General features: G+C 38.3%; 1 protein-coding gene and 1 long non-coding RNA gene across 8 annotated transcripts in view; one reads left to right on the forward strand and one right to left on the reverse strand.

Moving 5' to 3' along the window:
• Positions 1-20058, forward strand: part of tns1a (tensin 1a) — a 118429-nt gene that overhangs the window by 60121 nt on the left and 38250 nt on the right. For 6 of the 7 annotated variants that reach the window (XM_013276348.3, XM_019351871.2, XM_019351870.2 and 3 more), the window contains 7 exons: positions 741-782; positions 8156-8205; positions 9722-9893; positions 10071-10121; positions 10209-10331; positions 11677-11741; positions 12271-12354. In XM_013276348.3, the coding sequence (XP_013131802.1) occupies positions 741-782; positions 8156-8205; positions 9722-9893; positions 10071-10121; positions 10209-10331; positions 11677-11741; positions 12271-12354 (587 nt within the window). Of the gene's footprint in view, positions 1-740; positions 783-4123; positions 4466-8155; positions 8206-9721; positions 9894-10070; positions 10122-10208; positions 10332-11676; positions 11742-12270; positions 12355-20058 lie in introns of those variants that run through there. The other variant, XM_013276349.3, reaches the window with a different exon arrangement.
• On the reverse strand, positions 15261-18289 carry LOC109197004 (uncharacterized). Its single transcript, XR_002058331.2, has 5 exons — positions 18050-18289; positions 17248-17326; positions 16502-16659; positions 16048-16134; positions 15261-15667 (listed from the first exon to the last, which is right to left on the reverse strand). It is a non-coding gene; the product is annotated as an uncharacterized LOC109197004 (long non-coding RNA).

The raw sequence follows: 20058 nt of genomic DNA on the forward strand, positions 1-20058 counted from the left end.
ATTAAAAACAAAAGAAGGAATAGTTACTCTTTGTGCTTTCAACAGCTGCTGCAATTTACTTTACATTTGTTGCCTATCTTTTTGCTTTCTTGAAGGGTAAAACATACCTTAAAGCCAAATAATCATATAGCATCTGCTAGTTACCACCTTTTCTTCAAGCCCATTGGGGTCATTGTTCAAAAAAGTAATATATTAATGTAAAATGTAAACACTGCTTGTTACTTCTTGGTTCTTAAAAGTATAAGAGGACGTTAATTAGCAATTTGTTACGCTACACTTTATCTTACGCTTATCGGCTTATGGTACTCTGTACCATCATCTGTCCTAATGAAGACACATAAAAACAACAATAAAAAGCTGTGAATAAACATGAACAGATAGAAATAAATGCTACAAGCCTGCCTGCCTTTGTTACCTGTTGAAGATCAGGCACTGACTGCTGGGCTGGAGTCTGCATACACTCAGCTGAATTGAATTTAATACAGTAATGCATTATATTACTGTATTACAAGCAAATGTAATGTTGCATTACATTGGAACATGTTACACCCGAAAACTACACACACAGAGTGAGTCTAGTAGGTGACTGTCACCCAGGCAATAAGTGAGAGAGGGACATCCAGAAAGGAAACCTGGTTCTCACATCTCCTTCTCATCTTTTTTTCTCACCATGTTGTTTCTTCCTTCGTGTGAAAGAAACAATGATTAACCCGCTGACTCTGTCTCACTTTTCTCTCCAGCCTCCCACTCCTCAGCTGCCATTAAAGCATGTAGATACACCGGTAAGTAACACTTCTTCTGCGTAAGTGTAATGCCAAGAAGACATGCTTTAAAAGATGTTCATTCATAAAAGCTGCTATTGTTATTGCAACAAGACGCTGGAATAACAATCCTCAAGTACATTACTGTATGAAGCAAAACATACATAGACACCTGGATAGATACAGCTATGTACTTTTGTTTCTCAAGGTTCGTGCAAGACCCCTCAGTTCCTGCAATTACAGAAATAGCGCAGTTCCATGTATGTTGCACCACATGCATGAAACTGAGGTCTGTAGAGAAGTGGTTTACCCAGTTCAGTGTTGAAGTACTTGAATCACTTTCACAACCCTATATAACACAAACATAAGCCAAACCTTACTGTCAATTATCACAAGCCAGCCTCAGCTATTGTGGCTGAAAGGGAGCAGTCTAACCAGGTTTCATATAATTACGGAAAACCTTCACAGAATAGCGGAGGAGCCGATTAATGCCATTGGCTAAGGTTGTCATTTGAGGCATCCACATACAATTTCTCAAAAATCTAATTATTAAGAAGCAATAAGTGTTTAATAACGATGACTCAGCAGTCACTGAAATATGCTGTGCTTTGAATTGTATGTTTTGAAATAGAGAAACATGTGCAGCAACCTACTGTAGAAACAAATGCTAACTACAGACAATGTACAGTGCAAACGGCACACATGAGCTCTGATATTTGCATTAAGGCATGTAAAATTACTTCTTACTAAATTAAACCAACTAAGGAGAGTCTCCATCAAGTTGTATATTTATTAGCTTTGAATCAATAATTTAATCAGGGAATAATTCTGTTAAGCCTTGATCTCAAACATGGTTCACTTTACATCTTACAAACTGCAAAAGGTGGTAGCACCATCCACTACATAACAGCTATCCATTTAGAACTCAGTTTACAGACCCTTAAAGACTGGTACATATTTTTCTAATGGATAATTTCAGACTGCATATGTTCAGGTTAGCTGAGGTCTCTGTTCTGTGCCACTGGAAATGAATATGTGGTACATACCTGAAAAAAAAAAAAAAAAAATAGTAAGCTGTAGAGACATATGTTTCTACCAGTCCACTGCAAATTTTCTCTTATTTGTGCCAGAAATCAGTGCCAAGTCCTGGCTAGAGACTAGGCATGCTTGTTCTGCCTGACATTGCTAACAGTGGAGAGTGTAGGCATAGGTGGTGGGGACCCAAGAAAGGAAGAGCTAAAAAACAAAAACAAAGAAAGAACAGAGCAGAACACTACCAATGTAAAACAAAAACTGTTATTTAATGCAAACCAATCCAAAGGTCGCAATCAATCCTTTTTGACTAAAAGGGCTCCTTTGTCTTTGTCTCCTTTTTCATAAGACCAGAAGAATATTATATTTCAAAAGATAAAAGCAGAATTCTTACATCCTTGTTTTTCCTGCTCTCTTTTTTTGTGTGTCATAATGAGTCGATGTCTACATCCAACGTCCTCCGAATGTTTAGATCAGAAGCAGAAATAAGGAGATGACTCAGAGTGGGATTATTAACACAGATCGGCCTGTACGCACCAGCTTATATAGAGATTTATCCACAGTTTGTGCCTTGGGAGACAGAATGGAAGATGATTTCGTCTAATGTGCTATATGCAAAGAACAAACAAACAAACTAAAATAGAAAAAGCACAAAAACACCCCCAAAAAATGAGAAACAATGACCAGACACATTTCATGTTGCTAGCTAGCTCATACAACGCAGTTAGTGTCCTCCTATTGCTGTCCAAGAAGTATGACTGAAACACATCCAGAGGTACACAGCTTTAGTTTATCAAGAGCATTCTTTAGTTAGCTTTTTGCATTTGTTGTTAGCTACCAATCTAAGCAAACATAAGGCTAAAGTAAACAGCACATTGTGCTAGCTAGCAACAAATTAAAGTGTGTATTTAGCCACAAGTACTTAACTGCATGCTCTGGCAGAAATTTAGTGTTTAGCACATCCAGAGGATGAAGTTGATTATGTCTCAGTGTTTTGAGCAGCTTTTATGGATGTTTTAGAGTGCTTTTTTATTGTGAAATTAGGCTAGTGTTGGAAACCATTCCAACAGCTATGAATTGCAACTAACTACAGCTTGTCAAACACAATAAAACAAGCTGCAAACATGTGAAAACCTCCCCCCTCCTCTTATTGTTCAATGTTTATTGTTCAGCGATACTTTTTAATATTTTTAACATCATTCTATCAAAATCTTTAAAAAAAAGAAAAATTTTAGCACTGCATTTAGAAGTGTAAATTATATTCATCCTGTTCAGTTAAATGCAAGCCATGTATTGCGGCTTCATAGAAATGTCATCTTCTTGTGCAAACAAGCAAGCAACTGAGATTGTGAGGAAATACAGGCATACTGATGAGAAACACCAGCACTAAAAATACAAAGACAGAGGCTACTAATTGTCTTGACTATGGTCTTGTTAATCTTTTAAAATTGTAATTATAGAAAGTTGTCACAAACAGTTTGACAGTGGCATACTGGTATTTGGGACTAAACAGATACAGTCCCTTCCAGACATTTCCAATAAAAATTTTGTTGTATCGTCAGCTGAATTTGTGGTCCTAATGTATCAATCATGCCTTTTGTTTAACCAGTAAGATCTCTGTTGTGGTTGTCATGTATTTTTATAGCATTCCCTGTGTTATCCCATTGTATCAAGTTGCCTTTTATATGTTTCACAGATATAGTGTTATGCTTATTGGTTAATATCTTGATGAGTTGTCATGGTATCCTCTTCTCTCTGTACTTAAATCCTGGAGTCATCATTTATGAGGTTTTCCGTGTATGTGTGCATTTATCTGTGGTGTCTGGACCAACGTGCAGATGGAATATTTATTTGGTTAGTCCATGCAGGATACATGCATTGTGGTTTTGACTCAAAATGCACCATTGTGACCATAACAGAGTCAGTGTGGGGCCTACTGAGGGTCATCCAAAGGTATAATGGGGATTTTTGAAATCAGTATTTAGCATGGAAGAGTGGATGCACAGGTGTAAGCTCTATTAGAGAACATAATTCTCACAGACAGAAAATGTTATTTTTATTCCACACTTTATGCAACCTGTTATTCCATGCTGCTGACCATATTCTTAAGGGTAGTTAGGAACAAACATTTACAGGACCCATACACCGCACAAGCACATGGGATGGTGAAAGATATGAGCCAAGACAAGCTGGAGGGGAGAGAGGGGCAGTCAGATATAATGAGAGATAATAAGACCAAGGGAGGAGTAGTTCCAGGGAACACAAAGTGGGCGGGAGGGAGGAAGAAAGATAGAGAAAGTAGGGAGAAGACAGCTGAGAAGGAACGAAGAAAAGGAAGATGCATCATGATATATTACATAATCGCTGATCAGGCTCGGCACAAATGGAAGGGACTCTAACATCTTGACCTTGAGGATGTTGGAGAGAATGAATGATTAAGCTTTGACCACCTGGATAATGAGTTGAAATCCCAAAAAAGAATGAGATGTACAACACCAAATTTTGCCTGGATTCTTTCAATTTTATCAAAAAGCCTGGTATTTGCAGCTTTATCGTTGCTTAGAAACAGAGAGCAGTGGGTCCTCGCCATGCCTTTGGTCAGCACCATTCGAATGCATTTTGCCAACCTGCTTTCTGGCTGGAGGTGTAGTACTGGGTTCCAATTTGGCAAGGTAGGCCACTCCCATGGAATAAAGTTTTTTTTTTTTTTGATTTATGATTAAAAGTTGTAAAATAGCTAAACTTAAATTTCTTAGTGCCTTTTCACCTATGTGTACTGCATTCAGTCTTCTCCCATTATTTATCTATTAGATACGTATATTGTAAATATAGAAATTAATTACTCAAAAGTCTTTCTAAAATATTTTTAAACTGAGAGGAAAATAATTTATTTGTGATAATAAGAGAAGTAGTAGTCCGTGGTAAAATGACAAGACAAGCTCAACCATTAAAATTATGTAAAAAATGGAGAGGAACTAAAAAAGGAATTTGTCGGAAAAGTTAACGTTTAACAAAATAATGGCTAAGCATTAGAAAATTGAAAACAAAATTACATTAATTACAAAATACATTAACTATTTATGTATTTTTAAATATATAAAAGAATGTACAACGTATAAATATCTAATATATAAAGTATCTAAATATACACAGACACAGGTGTGAATAAACAACTGGCCTATCATGGGTGGGAAACCAGACAAAGGCCAGAAGTAAAACAAACAAACAAAAAACTGAGTTACAGAGTGTATAAAATGAAACAAAACAAAGTAACCAAAAGTCAATGTCTTACAAAAAACTTCACGTCATCACAAACACAATGAATGAATTGGTATAGCAAGACAAAAGTACATATACGCATTTAAAAGTTCTTAACTTACAGTAAAAACAAACTTGTTAGCATAACTGAAATTAAACTGAAGCTCCTCACTGTAGAGACTGAAACAAAAGCAATTAAAAGATTAGAACATTAAATGAAAATTAGTACATATGAAAATTAGACTATTACTAGATTAAACTGCATGTTAGTAGTACAGATTAATACTCTGTTCCAGATGCCTCGAAACTAGGATGTCAGAACATGGGAGTGACATCTCTTCCGAGTTAGCGAGTTCCAGGAAAAGTGATTATACGTGATTTTTTGCACTTGAAAGAACACATTTATAGATCTCATTACTGTTGCACTTATTTAGTGAGCCAGAAATACAGAACAGATTAAAAGTTTAGTTCTACTACAGTTTACAGTTAGCGCCACCATCTTGGATTGCTAACTCAAGGTATGCTTGTCTGCTTCGACTGTCCAAATGGGAAATCTGAGTGAAGGGGGTCTTCTGCAAAAAATGTGCAATTTGGAACTTCCAATTTCTTACTTAGTCAGGAACAGAGATGGGCAGTAACGCGTTACTGTAATCTGATTACTTTTTTCAAGTAACAAGTAATGTAAGGGATTACTATTGCAAAAACGGTAATTAGATTATCCTTACTTTCACGTAGGAACGCTGCGTTACTGCGTTACTAAAACCGTGATTTTTTGTGAGAGTGTCTCATGACAGTGAGGTAAGCGAGTGCAACGTTCGTGACAACAGCTGTCTGCAGATCAACAATGGATAATATATCGAGTGCGGAGAGAGTATGAGCGCGCAGCGTTTAAAGCGTGGAAGTACTGACCTTACTTTGAGTTTGATTCCATAAAAAGTGACAAAAACATTAGTGTCCGTTGTGCGTGGGAAGAAAACTTCCTTTTACAGCGAAAAAAACCCCTTAACTTCCAAGCAAGCACCGAGTGCGCTACGAGAAACTCGCGGATTCTTCAACTGACCGCTGCGGCACACCTGCACCAGGGTAAACCTCCGCCTAACCCAGTCCTGCTTTACAGGTGAAAATAGAGCAAAAGGACCGCTAGTCTTTGATTTTATTTATTTTCTGCTGTGTTTTACTTTCATCTATTTGAAAGAGTGAGTGTAAAAAAAAAAAAAAAATATTTTATGTGCTGGAATGTGCAGAAAATAGGTTTAAATGTTAAACAAAATTCTTCCAGTCAGAGAATGTTGCATATAATTTAATTTTTGCTTGATGCAAAAAGTGAAAAGATTAAAACTAATAAAACAAGTTTTAAAAAGAGACTTTTCCATTTGATTACATTTTGTATGATGGATTATGCAGAAAAAGTAGAATTGGGCTGAAAGATCTATCGCTTTATCACCTATTCAGGTTGTAAATCATGTTTTTAAAAAGTAACTAAGTAACTAAGTAATTAATTACTTTTGAAAATAAGTAATTAGTAAAGTAACGGGATTACTTTTGGGGGGAAGTAATCAGTAATTAGTAACTGATTACTTTTTTCAAGTAACTTGACCAACACTGGTCAGGAACACACCGTAACAGCTGAAAGAATAAGACAGATAAACATTTAGCATTGCCCAGATACCAAGCTGCTAAATGGAATAGTGTCTAAAAATCATGGATGAATGTTTAAAATTGGAAGTTATGGAATAGTAAAACAGATGAATAAAGTTGAACTCAACACATTTAAACATAAAAGGTGTTTAAGAAAAGCTTTTTTTTTTCAATCTATTGGCGCTTAGAAAACACTTGGATAGAAAAAAGTTGGGAACCACTCTTCTCCTTTATATTTATAATAGAAGCAAGATTGAGTCAAAACACATTGCATTAGTCATACAGTGGCTGTGGCTTGTGTTTTTAATAGTGAACGTCAATAGAGAGCTTGGGTACAGATGTAAGTGTGAGGTAGATGCAAAACCCGGTGTCACCGGGCAAAAAGTGACCGTTAAATCTCAGAGACGCTTACCCCACTTTACATGCAGATTGACTTTCATTTATGTATCTATGTTGCTGCAGATTGTCCCTGTGATGTGACATATAACATCGAAGCACTCGTGAAGCCTTGTGTGAACAGGCTGTTTCATTTTGCAAACACCATCGTCCGTGGTGCGTCTAGCATCTGGATCCTGTCAGATCACTTAGAATTATGTGACCATTTTGGCTCACTGGGGTGGGTGGTGGGGGTGGGGGGGGTTGCATTAGCTTTTTCTGGGAGAAGCCACTCGCCAGCAGTAAGAAGAGCCATGGGAGCTCCGTGTTTAACCTTGAGACACTTCTTGCCAACATCACTTATTTAACCTCTTCAGCGGTGAAGCCGAGCGCTCACTCTTTATGACGATGTGGGGGGAAAAGTAAAGCATGTCACAGATGATGTCCGCGGAGATAAATTCAGCAGTCATTTTGTCTTTTTGGATGGCTTCATCTTCCTGACTCACACAGAGTTATCCCCTCGGCCGACAGGCAGTAAGAGGAAGAGCCAACTCTAGCATCTATTATGCAGCAATTCCTCGACAGTGCAGCATATTTAGTAACATTTTCCATCTGCAGCCCTGTCACGGTGAAACAACCTGTTCTCACTCTTCCCTCTGTAAATATCTGGGTAAAGGACAGGATAATTAATTGCGTGCTCGAGTCTTGACAAGACCCCAGTTCAAGATGGCTTTCTGTTAAAACACTCTCCTCATTTCTCATACTTTTTTACACCTCTTATACTTTTTCTTTCTTCTTTGTCTTCTTTCTGTTGCTCGGTTTCCTTTTGTCAAGCGTCTTGGTTGAATGCCTTCTTTTGTCAGCTGCTTCTTTTACTTTTCATCATTCTGTTTCAGCTGATTCTTCTCTCTCCATCTTTTCATAGCAGTTTCAGTTTTGTGTCTGTGATCTGACTTTTCCCTAATAGCTTATGTCAGACTGTAATTCAATAAAATCATCATGACTACCAGATGGAGTTTGCTTATGAATCATTTTTCTCCCTCTGTCTCCCACCATCTGCCTGTGTGTGTCTGTGTGTATGTGCCCACCAGGGATCTACGAGGTCCTGCAAGAGCGTGGAGATAAGGCGAAAGCAGTCGGGGTAAGAAAGCACCATCACACAGCCATGTTGTATTGTTGTTCACACTGCTTTCATTAGGAGAAATAAGGGTTCTCTATATGGAGTAAATTAAGTCTATTTTTCTACAATCTAAACAGCATGACTTCTAAGATTACCAAATTATTGTTTAGTCTTTAATAAGCTCTTTAAGTCATTACAGTCCTTGATTATTATTAATGAAGATTAGAAACTGATTGTTTGTGCTGGGTGTGTAGGAATGTAAATTTTCACTCCATATTCTCTGCTGTTTGTCATTCTTGAAGCATGGCTGTTTCTCATGCAGAGCTTTACCGTATGCCCGCTGACCAAAAACAAAACAGAACAAAACAAAAAAAACTGCGCGCTGTTTGGCCGGTGAAATAGGTTGCGTAATATCGGCAGAGGTCGTGTCAACAGTCACGGAAAGACTGTAAATCTTTTCCTTTCCAAGAAATATAAGAGTGAGCTGCAGGAGTTTACATGTGATGAAGTGGATGTTTGTGATAAACTCTGTTGGCTAATCCCGGAGAGAAATCAGAGAGTTCAAGAAATGTTCTCACAGCAGCTGCAATCCTGCACTGGAATATAACTGGAAAACTTGTGATTAGAGCTGATAAGGTTAAAAGGTCAAAGCATCCTTTACAAGATGTGTCCTTCTAAATTGAGTTGTCTCTTAAAAGTTTCTGGCAACTATACAGTAACAATGTTGAAAAGTACCAGTATATTTTATTAATTTATATTTGTATTTATCATAATGAGATGTAATAAAGATGGTCTTTTTCCCAAACACAACAAAGATTTAATTTTACAGCAAGTCAGAAACTGCATGAAAATGAGAAGCTGGTATGGGGATGGTTGCAAAGTGGTTTGCAGAGGCAGCTATAACTGTAGATAGACTAAAATAATTACGTACAGTGTGCTATATAAAGCTTGGCTGATATTAGCTGTTTGCCGATGTCCTGGTTTTGGCATTTACTGTGTCTGATAAATGAAGATTCAAAAAGGCAAATAAGAGAAAGGAAAAACACCCTTCAACAATGTTATAAGTGTTGCCGTTGCACAGATCGACCACCAGAGAGCTCAAGCATCTTCCCTATTGGCAACAGAGTGACTTAAACCGCAGTCTCACCATAGTATGGACAAATACACATATTAAATATTAGAGAACACGGATATATTTTGTATGTTTAAAATGGAAAAAAATGTCTGATATATTGGATTTCTCAATTATCAAATATTGGTATCAGTCTTAAAAACTCATTACTGGTTGGGGGTCTAAGCCTGTATGACAGTATATGACAAATGAATATTGCAGACTGAGCTTAACTCTGTGGACTCTGTGATTGAACTCTGATCAGTGCAGATCTATATACAATAGAGTTGACCATTCCCTTTAAAATCACAGCTTATGTTGCTCTGAAAAGAGCTTGTTGCCAATCAAAAATGTGAAATGGTGCTGTGATGTAAAATCTGCCACTGGGACAAGCTTCAAGACCTTCTGCTCCTTCTACCTCTGCAGGAGTCAGAGTGTGGTTCAGGCCATGGAGGAGAGCTATGAGGTCGACCTGGTCTACATCACAGAGAGAATCATCTCTGTCTCTTTTCCCGCTGGGGCCGAGGAGCAAAGCTACAACGCCAACCTGAAAGAGGTGGCGACAATGCTGCGGTCAAAACATGGCGAGCACTATCTGGTAAGAAACACCCTCAGCTGAAACTAGAGCACAGGACTGTACTGACACTTTTGTTTGCTGTTCGTCAGGTTTTTTGGAAGATGGTTACAGTATGTCCTTGAAAACAAAAACCAAAGATTTTCTAAAATGCATCTCACGTCCATCAGTTGCTTTGATTTACTCTCTTCCTGATTTCAGGTGCTCAACCTGAGCGAAGGACAGAGCGACTTAACAAAGTTAAACCATAAGGTACAAACATGGCATATAGTGTATATTCATGGTTAAGAAGAACAAATTTGGAAAGCGAAAGCTCATTTGACGAATAATTATTCTCAGGTTCTTGAGTTTGGCTGGCCGGACCACCATGCACCAGCACTGGATAAGATCTGCAGCATGTGCAAGGCCATTGACACGTGGCTCAATGGAGACACACGCAATGTGGTGGTACTGCACAATAAGGTAAGGCAGAAAAACAAAGTGTAAAAACATCTGTTGTAATGCGGCGGTGATGTGCTGGAACATTTATTGGCTGGGCATAGAGATTGTAAAGTTTCCCTTTAAATATGGAAATGTGATTATTTTTTTCATTGCTGATCTCATAAAATCAACATAATTTGTAGTTATTCAGTTTCATAGCTTGACATAAAACATAGTCACTGTGAAGTCACACATTGAGCTATGGACTACTGTTTTAAGCTCATCTAGCTGAAGGACCAATAACCTTATGCCGTGGTGAAACGTCCCCACTGAACATGTGAATTTAATCAAAATAATACACAGCGATCACCTAATTGGATTTCACCCAAAACTGTTATCAAGGTAGTGGCTTATGAGCCGGATGAGCTACTGTATCACCTGTGTTCTAATTATGTATTCTGGTTGTCACTGTTTTTAAGGTAATCAGAAATGAGCATAATTAGGCTAGAGCGCTAACACTTGGCTAGCTTTGGATAACTCTGGCTTGCTTGGTTAGCAAGCTTAGACTCTAGAGATACAGGTGGTTTGCCTCCACCAGTGTGTGAATGTGAGAGTGAATGAATAGTGGAATTGTAAAGCGCTTTGAGTGTCTAGAAAAGCGCTATATAAATGCAATCCATTATTATACACAAGGATATCTTATGTATTAAAACTTCTCCAAAAGGCAAAATTCCCCCAAAACAATTAGGAGTTTCAGTTTACTTTTTCAGCTTTGATAGGCAAGTCTAGTAGATGGCATTCAACCTATTTCATACCCACCAGTCATTCAAAGTATTAAAATTTAAAGTGGTCACCACCAGTAAAGATGTTACAAAAGGGAAAATTAGCATTAATTTAGCATTAAATTCTGCTAGTCATTTTAACTATGGCTGTAACATGGGCATGCACGGGGATTGGCTGCTTGTGAAGCGAGCCATAAGTTGAGAAACTACAGTTTCTTCATCTTTCAGCCTTGGAGGTTGCAGATTGTTTAGCTCTCACAGTTATGCAATGAATCCTCTGTTGTTTCAGAGTATTTGCACATGGTATCCAGATAAAGCAGGACAAGCAACAAAGTTTATGCTCGAATTGAGCCGACCACTTTAACCAAGCAGAATGATTAAACATTATTATTTAAATATAGCTCCAACTTTTGGGTTTCAATTACACGTGAAAATGCTCGCCGACCAATGTATTACCATCGAAGGGGGATTTGTTTCTGCGCTGTTCCTTGATCATTAATTCAATGATCCTTTTGGAATCTTCCCTAATTCCCATCAATTTTCCTGTTACGCATCTTGACTCTTTAAATCATTTAAACAAGCCCTGTTTTGTGTTTCTTTCACAGGGGAACCGAGGTCGAACGGGTGTTGTGGTGGCTGCTTACATGCATTACAGCAACATATCTGCAAGGTATCAAACATGTCATCACACAGCCCAAAACGTGTTAGAATGTAGTGTTACATATTAGATGGCGTTGGTGTTTGAGTTTAAACAGAGGTGAACATTTTAGGCTGTCAGCACTGAAAAAGTTTGATCTGCGTGCTTTGATCCTCTAAAGCTCCTCCTCGAAGGGTTATGTAAGGACAGGAGCAACAATCCATCACGGTTAGACCTTGAAGTCTGGGACTTGAGCAGCCTTGAAAATTAAACAACGATGTGATTATAACAGCTAAACACTCGACTCTGGCCAGCTCATTTTTCTGGCTCTGTGAGAAGAAATGCTCTGAAACTGTCATCGTTCTTTAATGCTACCAGATGTTAATAGGTGGGAGGGTTCCAGGGGGAATTAAAGCTGCTTCATAAATGATGAAAGCTGGGGGCTATTTCTAAATCTCAGCAGGTTTTCCAAAATAAAGGCTGTTCTCCTTGTTGTTTTGTAATCTTCAAAATGTTCTTTGGTGAATGATAACATCACTTACCCAGTTCTTGTGTCTCTAAGTGCTGACCAGGCATTGGACAGGTTTGCAATGAGGCGCTTCTATGAAGACAAAGCACTTCCTGTGGGTCAGCCATCACAGAGGAGGTAAGTTATTACCTCACTTCCTATTCACATCTGCTATGTGGTGAGCTAGTTTAAACACTAGCACTTTACCCACTACGTTCCAAATTTGATTTATTAAGCAACTGTAACAACAATTTCATAAAACATATTAAGGAGTAGTTAGTAGGTTAGTAGAGGATTTAACACTTCTTAGTAATTTTACACAGTTCTACTGTACTTGAGCAGTCATAACACTTTATACAACATGTCTCATTAACCTCAGCCTTAAGGTTAAATGCTTTCTAACATTCACACACATTCACACTCCGATGAACGTTTCAGAGAGCAACTTAGGATTAGTACCTTTCCTAAGGATGCTTTGAAGTGGCCAAGGGTTGAAACACTAACTTTCCGATTAGTAGAGTAATAAATCCATGTTTGACAGTTTTGTCAAAATTAACAGAATTATGACCATCAGATTTTCATCCACCATAGAATATCTTCTGCAAAGCGTCTGACTGGCAACAGCTTCATTTTTCAGTACAACAATGAACCCAAACACACTGTCAATGCAGTAAAATCATACCGGGATAGAAAAATCACACAGTGGAGCGCTATCAGTCATGGACTGGCCTCCCCAGAGCCCGGACCTCAACATTATTGAAGCAGTGTGGGATCATGTTGACAGAGAACAGAACAAAAGGCAGAAACATCCAAAGGAGAGCTTTGAATGTCCTTCAAGAAGCCTGGAGAACTATTCCTGAAGACTACTTAAAGAAATGACAAGAAAGCTGCCTAAGAGAGTTCAGACTGTGCTGAAGAATAAAGGTGGTCACACCAAATATTGACTTTGAAGCTTGTTATAACTTTACAAACTCTGCAAACTACATGTATTTCTTCACCTATTTTCCAACAAAGAAATGATTGGTGGCTCAAGGACTTTGCACAGGAAGTATGGAAGTCAGTTAAACAGCTGAAAATTGCAGAATGGGTTCAACAATTTACTTTTAAAAAGCAGTAATCACAAAGTTGTCAAGGGAAATTACCCAGTCAATGTTTTGACAAAACAAAAAGTGACTAATACAAATTCAATATACTACTAATAAGAATGCCAATAAGAAACTAGTTACCTGTATCTAAAAATAGTGCAATAGAAAACTCCACTCCAGCAGACAAGGCTATAGCTACAGTCCTGAAAATGAGATTTGATGGTTGGATTTTGTTTTTGAAAAAAAGGGAAGAAAAAGTTTCAGCTCCATGCTTTTAATAGTGAGTGTGTTAACTCGATCTCTCCCATTTAGATTTAGAAAAATTATACAGAGGAAATTCTTTCTTATTTCTTTTCGTTCATCACCAATTTTGTTTTAATTAGGGTAATTAAGAGGAAACAGCACCAAGAGAGGCGATCTATCTTGTCTCGTCTGTCTGAGGAATTCCACTGGTGTCTCTGGGGAGGCTGCAAGGCTTGCTGACAGTACATTCTTGTCTTTTAAGCATATCAGAGGATATTTTCCGTGACTTCATCTACACTTTTTTGCAATACAGTGGTATAACTCCAAACCAGAGCCAGTCAAACCAATCAAGAATGGTTAAAAAACATTTGAGCAATTTATTTTTTGTTGTACTTTTCACTCAAGGGACACTGTCTTCTTGTTCTCTAAGTCATAAATCTGCTCCTATTACATTATTAGCTGCCTTTGCATATTAGGCAGGGAGGTGCTAAAAGGCTTGACCCCTCTCAGTTTCCCTTCTTCACATGAGAAGATTGGTGTCTTGATCTGGGCTTTTCAGAAAGGATGAGCAGGAAAAAGGTTATGGGGGATATGCGAAGGAACACAGGAAACACCAGGGGACTTAACACCACTTCATTTGAGCTTGTGAATTAGTCAGCCAGTCATTCTTTAACAGGTCTATAGGCTTGCCCTCTGCCCCGCTGCTATTTCCTGCTTTGGATATAATTATCTCTGCCCCCAGAGACTGGCAGCATTATGGTCTGGAATGTGTGACATTAACATCAAGACTGGGAGATGATCTCAGGCCGCTGCTTCCACGAAAGCCAGTAAAAGGCAGGATTAAAGGTGTTACGTGTAGCATTTTAGTGTCATTAAATGATTAGCGTGAAAATAGTAGTATGCAGCAGAAAGCACAGTGAACATTTGTGTCAAGGATTGGAAGTGTTCTGCACTGTAAAAAAGAAAATGTTGAGAAAACTTAAAATTTCAAGGCAACATGATGCAAGAGATTTTTGAGTTTTCTCAACTTTTGCCAACTGTTGTTGACTCAACTAAGATTTACAAGTTCTGCCAACTTGGATCTTCTTGTTCACCTAATTAGGATAATCCTGGAAGTCTAACGAAGAAATTCTGGTTTCAATGCCATGTATTTCTGCCTTCACCAAACACAGATATTCTTGTTGAGTAATCATACAATTCTTACTCCAGTGAGTTGAAAATTTACCTATATAAACAAAGGAAAATGTATGTTGTTATTATACTTGAAAAAACACTTAATAAATAGATATAGAATAAAACAAAGCACAATTCAATGTTATCTAAAAGCTTATTTATTTTGTTCAACAGTCTTTTCAGTACATTTCAGAATGTCATGGGTAGTAGGGTGAATTTCTGTTAAAAAAAACCAAAAGAAAGAAAGAAAAGAAATAACAAACAAACAAAAACGTGTTGCCAGTTTCTTTTGGGTGCTTTGAGCACCCCAGCAGAGACGTTAAAATTCCAGAGTCCAGAACCAAAAAAGAAAAGTGTCCAGCAACTTAATAATTCATGCACACACACACACACACACACACCCTGACCGTCTTGTAAAAGCTGAACATAACTATTGCACATTAAATAGGGTAGTGCCACAAACGATTGCCTATGCACCCAGACATTGACATTTTACACAGGCTTACTATGATGAACTATGGAAGTTAAAAGGTATTAGAAATGTTACCATCAATGAAGAGGAAACTAACACTATAACAAATCTTTTAAAATACTACAAGACAAATTTTCACCATATATTCTCAACAATACAGATTCATCTGACTAAAATTTACATTTCGAATAATGATTTATCCACTTCACCTTCATATTGTCCGACCAGGCCAAAATAAGATGGCCTGAATTGCTTCAAAGGTAAAACTCATCTGCTTTGGATAATCAATGTTGAGGGCATACAGAAGGCCAAAGAGGTGTGCCAGGGCAGTAGAGAGATCTGGAATGTTATGTAGCACGATGTCCCCTTCCAACACAACTGGATGTTCTCGCACAGACGTATCAGCATCGTCATCTTGTAGGATGGTGAGGATGGCAACTGATGCACCGTTCAACACTGGTTCCAAAATGTCAGTGTCCTGAAGAAAAGTAAAATATGAATTATTGAAAGCTAAGAAAAACTAAAGACAAAACAAATTTCTAAAGATTTTAACTTTAACCTCTATACCATGCTGGTCGTTTGACCCATGGAGGTTTTAAGAAGAAAAAGCTTATTTTTTTTTAATTAATGCCACCTTGTGAGTTTTGTACAAAATATTTTCTGCTATGGAACAACCACTAACAATGCCCAGCAGCTGCTCAGCAGAAAAAAAGGAGTGAGAGTTATGACAACTGCAATCCCCACTATAAAATTATCTGGACTGCACTGAGAAAGTGTACATTTCCATTTTGGATAAACTCATCCTTTAAAAACATCTCATAGCAATTAGTTTTACTTGCATTAGTTTTTTGTACTTACTAAGCACTTCAGGAAAACCTCTGTTGCATCTTGTCTTGAGGAAAATGGGCAGGCCTCTCAGTGCCCGTTGGACACAGTGTTGGATGTCTAAAGAGTGTTCAGTGGAAAACAAGAATTTCAATTAGTGAAGTAACATGGTGTACTATACACAATGCAAAATCAGAACTCTCATAGTAATGAGAGTAAAGCACAGGTCAGACCCAGCAACACGCAAAACGTACAACCCCCCCCCGCCCCAAAAAACAACAACCACCACCATGTTAACAATTTTACTTTCTTTTTACAAATTAAATAAAATACTGCCAAATAAGAACAAAGCAATGACTCATGACATTCATTTTTACGGACATGTCCACTGATGTGTTTTATTTGAAGCCAACATCTTTTTCAGTTTCTGTTAAGAGAAAAGTATACTCTCTTCTGCAAATGTCAGATAAAGGAGCACTTCACTCACCTGTTCATCAAGTTTATCCAGGAGGTCTTCCATCTCCTCACCAAGAGCTCCCTTCTTAGACCAGTACAGTTTCAGCAGGCCAGGCACAACTTTGTCAAGGGATGCATTGAAGGTCCCCAGGAGGTCTTTGCTTGTGATCCGATGAAATGTTCAGATATCTAAACAATACATTCACCAAAATATTGTCATTTATTCAACACAGAAAATTCCTGGGTAGCTGTCTTGGACAGTCTGCACCATGTTATATGCCTGACTGTGTCATCAACAGCAAAACCTACCTACCTACTTCAAAAATCTCTCATGAATACGTCTTTTGCACTGGAATAGAAACACCTCCCACAAAACCCAGTATCAATATGAAAATACATATTATGTTCTAAGTTGCACCAAAATCTGTGACCAATCAGATTCTGTGACCTGCCTTAGTATTCTTTCCCTAACAATCTCAGACTATAGAAGTCCTATTTCTAGCACAAAAAGAAAAAAAATACATGCTAAGTCAAAATTATGAGATTGCCTTTCTGTTTCACAATTTCGATTTAGCATGGGGACTCTTGTACTGGCAGAAATGTTCAGGGTAAGGATTTCAATATAACACTGGCAAGGGCCTTGACTGGAGTGGTAGCACAAGATAATAAAGTTGGCCAATGCATTACCCCAGCAAATACCGTACTGCTTCAATATAAGTATAAATCATGCCCAATTTGAATAATAATTAAATTATAAATAAATTAGGACAGTCTTACCTCCTCAGAGGAAAACAGCGCAGGTCATCTCTCCTGGACCTCAGATACCATAGGCTGACACTCCACGACCTCTCTCCGCCTGAGAGAAAATGTTTGCAATAATGAAACATTTCAATATAATGTAGAAAAAAAAACGAGAAAAAAAAGTTACGGATCGGACTCCACGATCCTTACTGCGCACGTGCAAAGTCGGACCGTACAGATCGCGTCTACCCGTGGAATTGTACATAAAATCAATACTCCACCAACAAAAAGGCTCTCAAAACAATACAATACTTTCCACAGCTTTGAAGGATGGGTCAGGTGTATCCTTCGTGGCCCACCCTATGCCAGAATTCATAGCACGCCCCAGCCGATTCTAGTTTCAAACAATGGCGGCAGCCACTTAGTTTTAATATTACTCTTATTACTCTTTCTGGGTCACAAAGTAAACTTTTAAGGTATTTTCAGGCGAGAATGTAGCTGTGTAAATTTCAAATATCTGCTCAGTTTATTAAGACAACACATTTTTGCAAAAATGCTTCTACGTTTTCGGAGACGTCTGTTACCACCAGCTTCGATAGCTAGCTGGGGATTCAAGGCTCGCTAGAGCAGCGAGAACAGCGAACTCCTGGCATATCATTTTCAACCCCCCGCGCGGTCCTTCGCTAGCTTAAACATGATATATAAGTCCCTTAGATGACTTAAATATGTTATTGTTTGGCTTTTTTTCAGTGCTTTACTCGTTCCACCCTCCTGGGTCCTCAGGAGGATGCAGCCTAGCGCTTGTAGAAAATCCTAATAACAGATGTCGTTAGCTTACCTGCTAGGGCAAATGGCCGGCAGCTCCCGCACCTGTCCAAAAAATGGTCAAATAATACACTCCAACTTCAGACCAGGTAAAATCTGTAATGGTCGAAAAATTGTAATTTTCATCCAATTTTGGCCACGTTTGTTCAAAGTTTCTTAGCAGGTTTTCAGTTCAGAACACATCGACAAACCACTATCACACAGTCTGCTCAGACTCGTTTGGTCTAGTTCAAACTTATTCAGACCACGACGTGTGCCAGTCAGTGTTGCCAACTCCTCAGTAAGGAAAATCGCTATTGGCTGTCCTAAAAGTCGCTAGAAGTCGCTAAATGACGTCATCACCTAATTTGCATAATTGGTCACGCTAATATAATTGTAACCTATGTTGTTGGAGAGAGAAATAACATCGTGGAAGAGACATAAAGTGAGTAAAAAACGTCCTAAATGCATTTAGAGTTTATTTAGAACTACAAATTAAATTTCTTTTAGCAATTATTGTTTTTTTAATGTCACAATTCCAACCCTGCTCCTTTACCCGGGCTTGGACCGGCAAAAGTGACCCGAAATAGGCACTCTGGTGGAGTTACTTTGTGTTTGTGTGTGTTTATAAGTAGTTTTAAACCTTGTGATCCACAAAACAGCAGAAGAGTAAAAGATTAAAAGAAGAACTGACTGCGTTACAGCACCCGCTGCTTGTTGAGAGTAAAAGCGATACGCGCTTTCACGTCTTTTTTTAGCGACTTTTTATAGAAAAAAAGTTGCTAGGGGGTCTGAAAACTCGCTAAATATAGCGACAAAGTCGCTAAGTTGGCAACACTGGTGCCAGTCACCTACGGGGTTTCCCACCGGTTCCCAACTCGACTCAAAAAATCTACTCAAAAGTTGATAATCTTTGTTATGCTCGCTAGAAAATCTTAGTTAGGACAACAATGGAAGAAATTTGTTGGGCAGACAAGCTATTTTAGGTTGTAAATGGAAAGTTTTATTTCTAAGTCAGTTTAATTTGAAAACTTTACTCAAATCAACAATTACTAATTATCGTTTTTACAGTGTGATTTAATTTATGGGACAAAACACCATTGACCTGTTTTATGTGCTTTTCTAGTTGCTCACAAAGAACTTGAACGGAAATCACAGGAATAAGGGTCACAGTCCAGTGAAGCGATGGCATTAGCAGAACCCCACATACCCCAGCTTTATCTTACTCCTGTAACTTTAAAATTGGAAATCTGTCTGGCTAAAAATATAGACTCACTGGTCACCTTGTTAGGTGTAACTCACTAGTACCAGTTTGGACCTCCTTTTACCTTCAGTTATTCTTCATAGTATAGAGTTAACAAGGTGCTGAAAACATTTCTCAAAAGATTTTCACCTAAATTCATATGACAGCATCAAACAGTTGCTGCAGATTTATTGGCTGAACATCCATGATGTGAATGTCACATCCCAGAGGTGGTCTGTTGGATTGAGATCTGGTGACTGTAGAGTTCATTTGAGAAGAGTGAACTCACTGTTAGGTTCATGAGTTTTGTGACATGGTGTGTTATCCTGCTGGAAGCAACAGTCAGAAGATGGTACACTGTGGTCATAAAGGGATGGACATGGTCAGCAACAATACTGACCATGTCAATACAGACTGTGGTGTTTGAACAATGCTCCTGTGGTACTAAAGACCTCAAAGTGTGCTGAGAAAATATCCTCCACATCATTACACCACCGGAAGCCTGAACCGTTGACACCAAGCAGGATGGATCCATGCTTTCATGTTGTTTACATGACCCTACCAACCAAATTTAGATGGTTGGTAGGGTCCTACAACCTACAACCATGCACCTACATGGTTGTAGGTGCATGTCTGGCACCTACAACCATGTTCAAAGTCACTTAAATGATCTTTCTTCCTCATTCTGATGCTCAGAAGTTCAGCAGGTCATCATGTCTAAATCACTAAATGCAGTTTTTTGCTGCCATCTAATTACCTGGTTAGAAATTACATCAACAAATGATGGAGTAGTTGTACCT

Source organism: Oreochromis niloticus, linkage group LG23 (assembly GCF_001858045.2).
Source record: "Oreochromis niloticus isolate F11D_XX linkage group LG23, O_niloticus_UMD_NMBU, whole genome shotgun sequence".
NCBI classification, from domain to species: Eukaryota; Metazoa; Chordata; class Actinopteri; order Cichliformes; family Cichlidae; genus Oreochromis; species Oreochromis niloticus.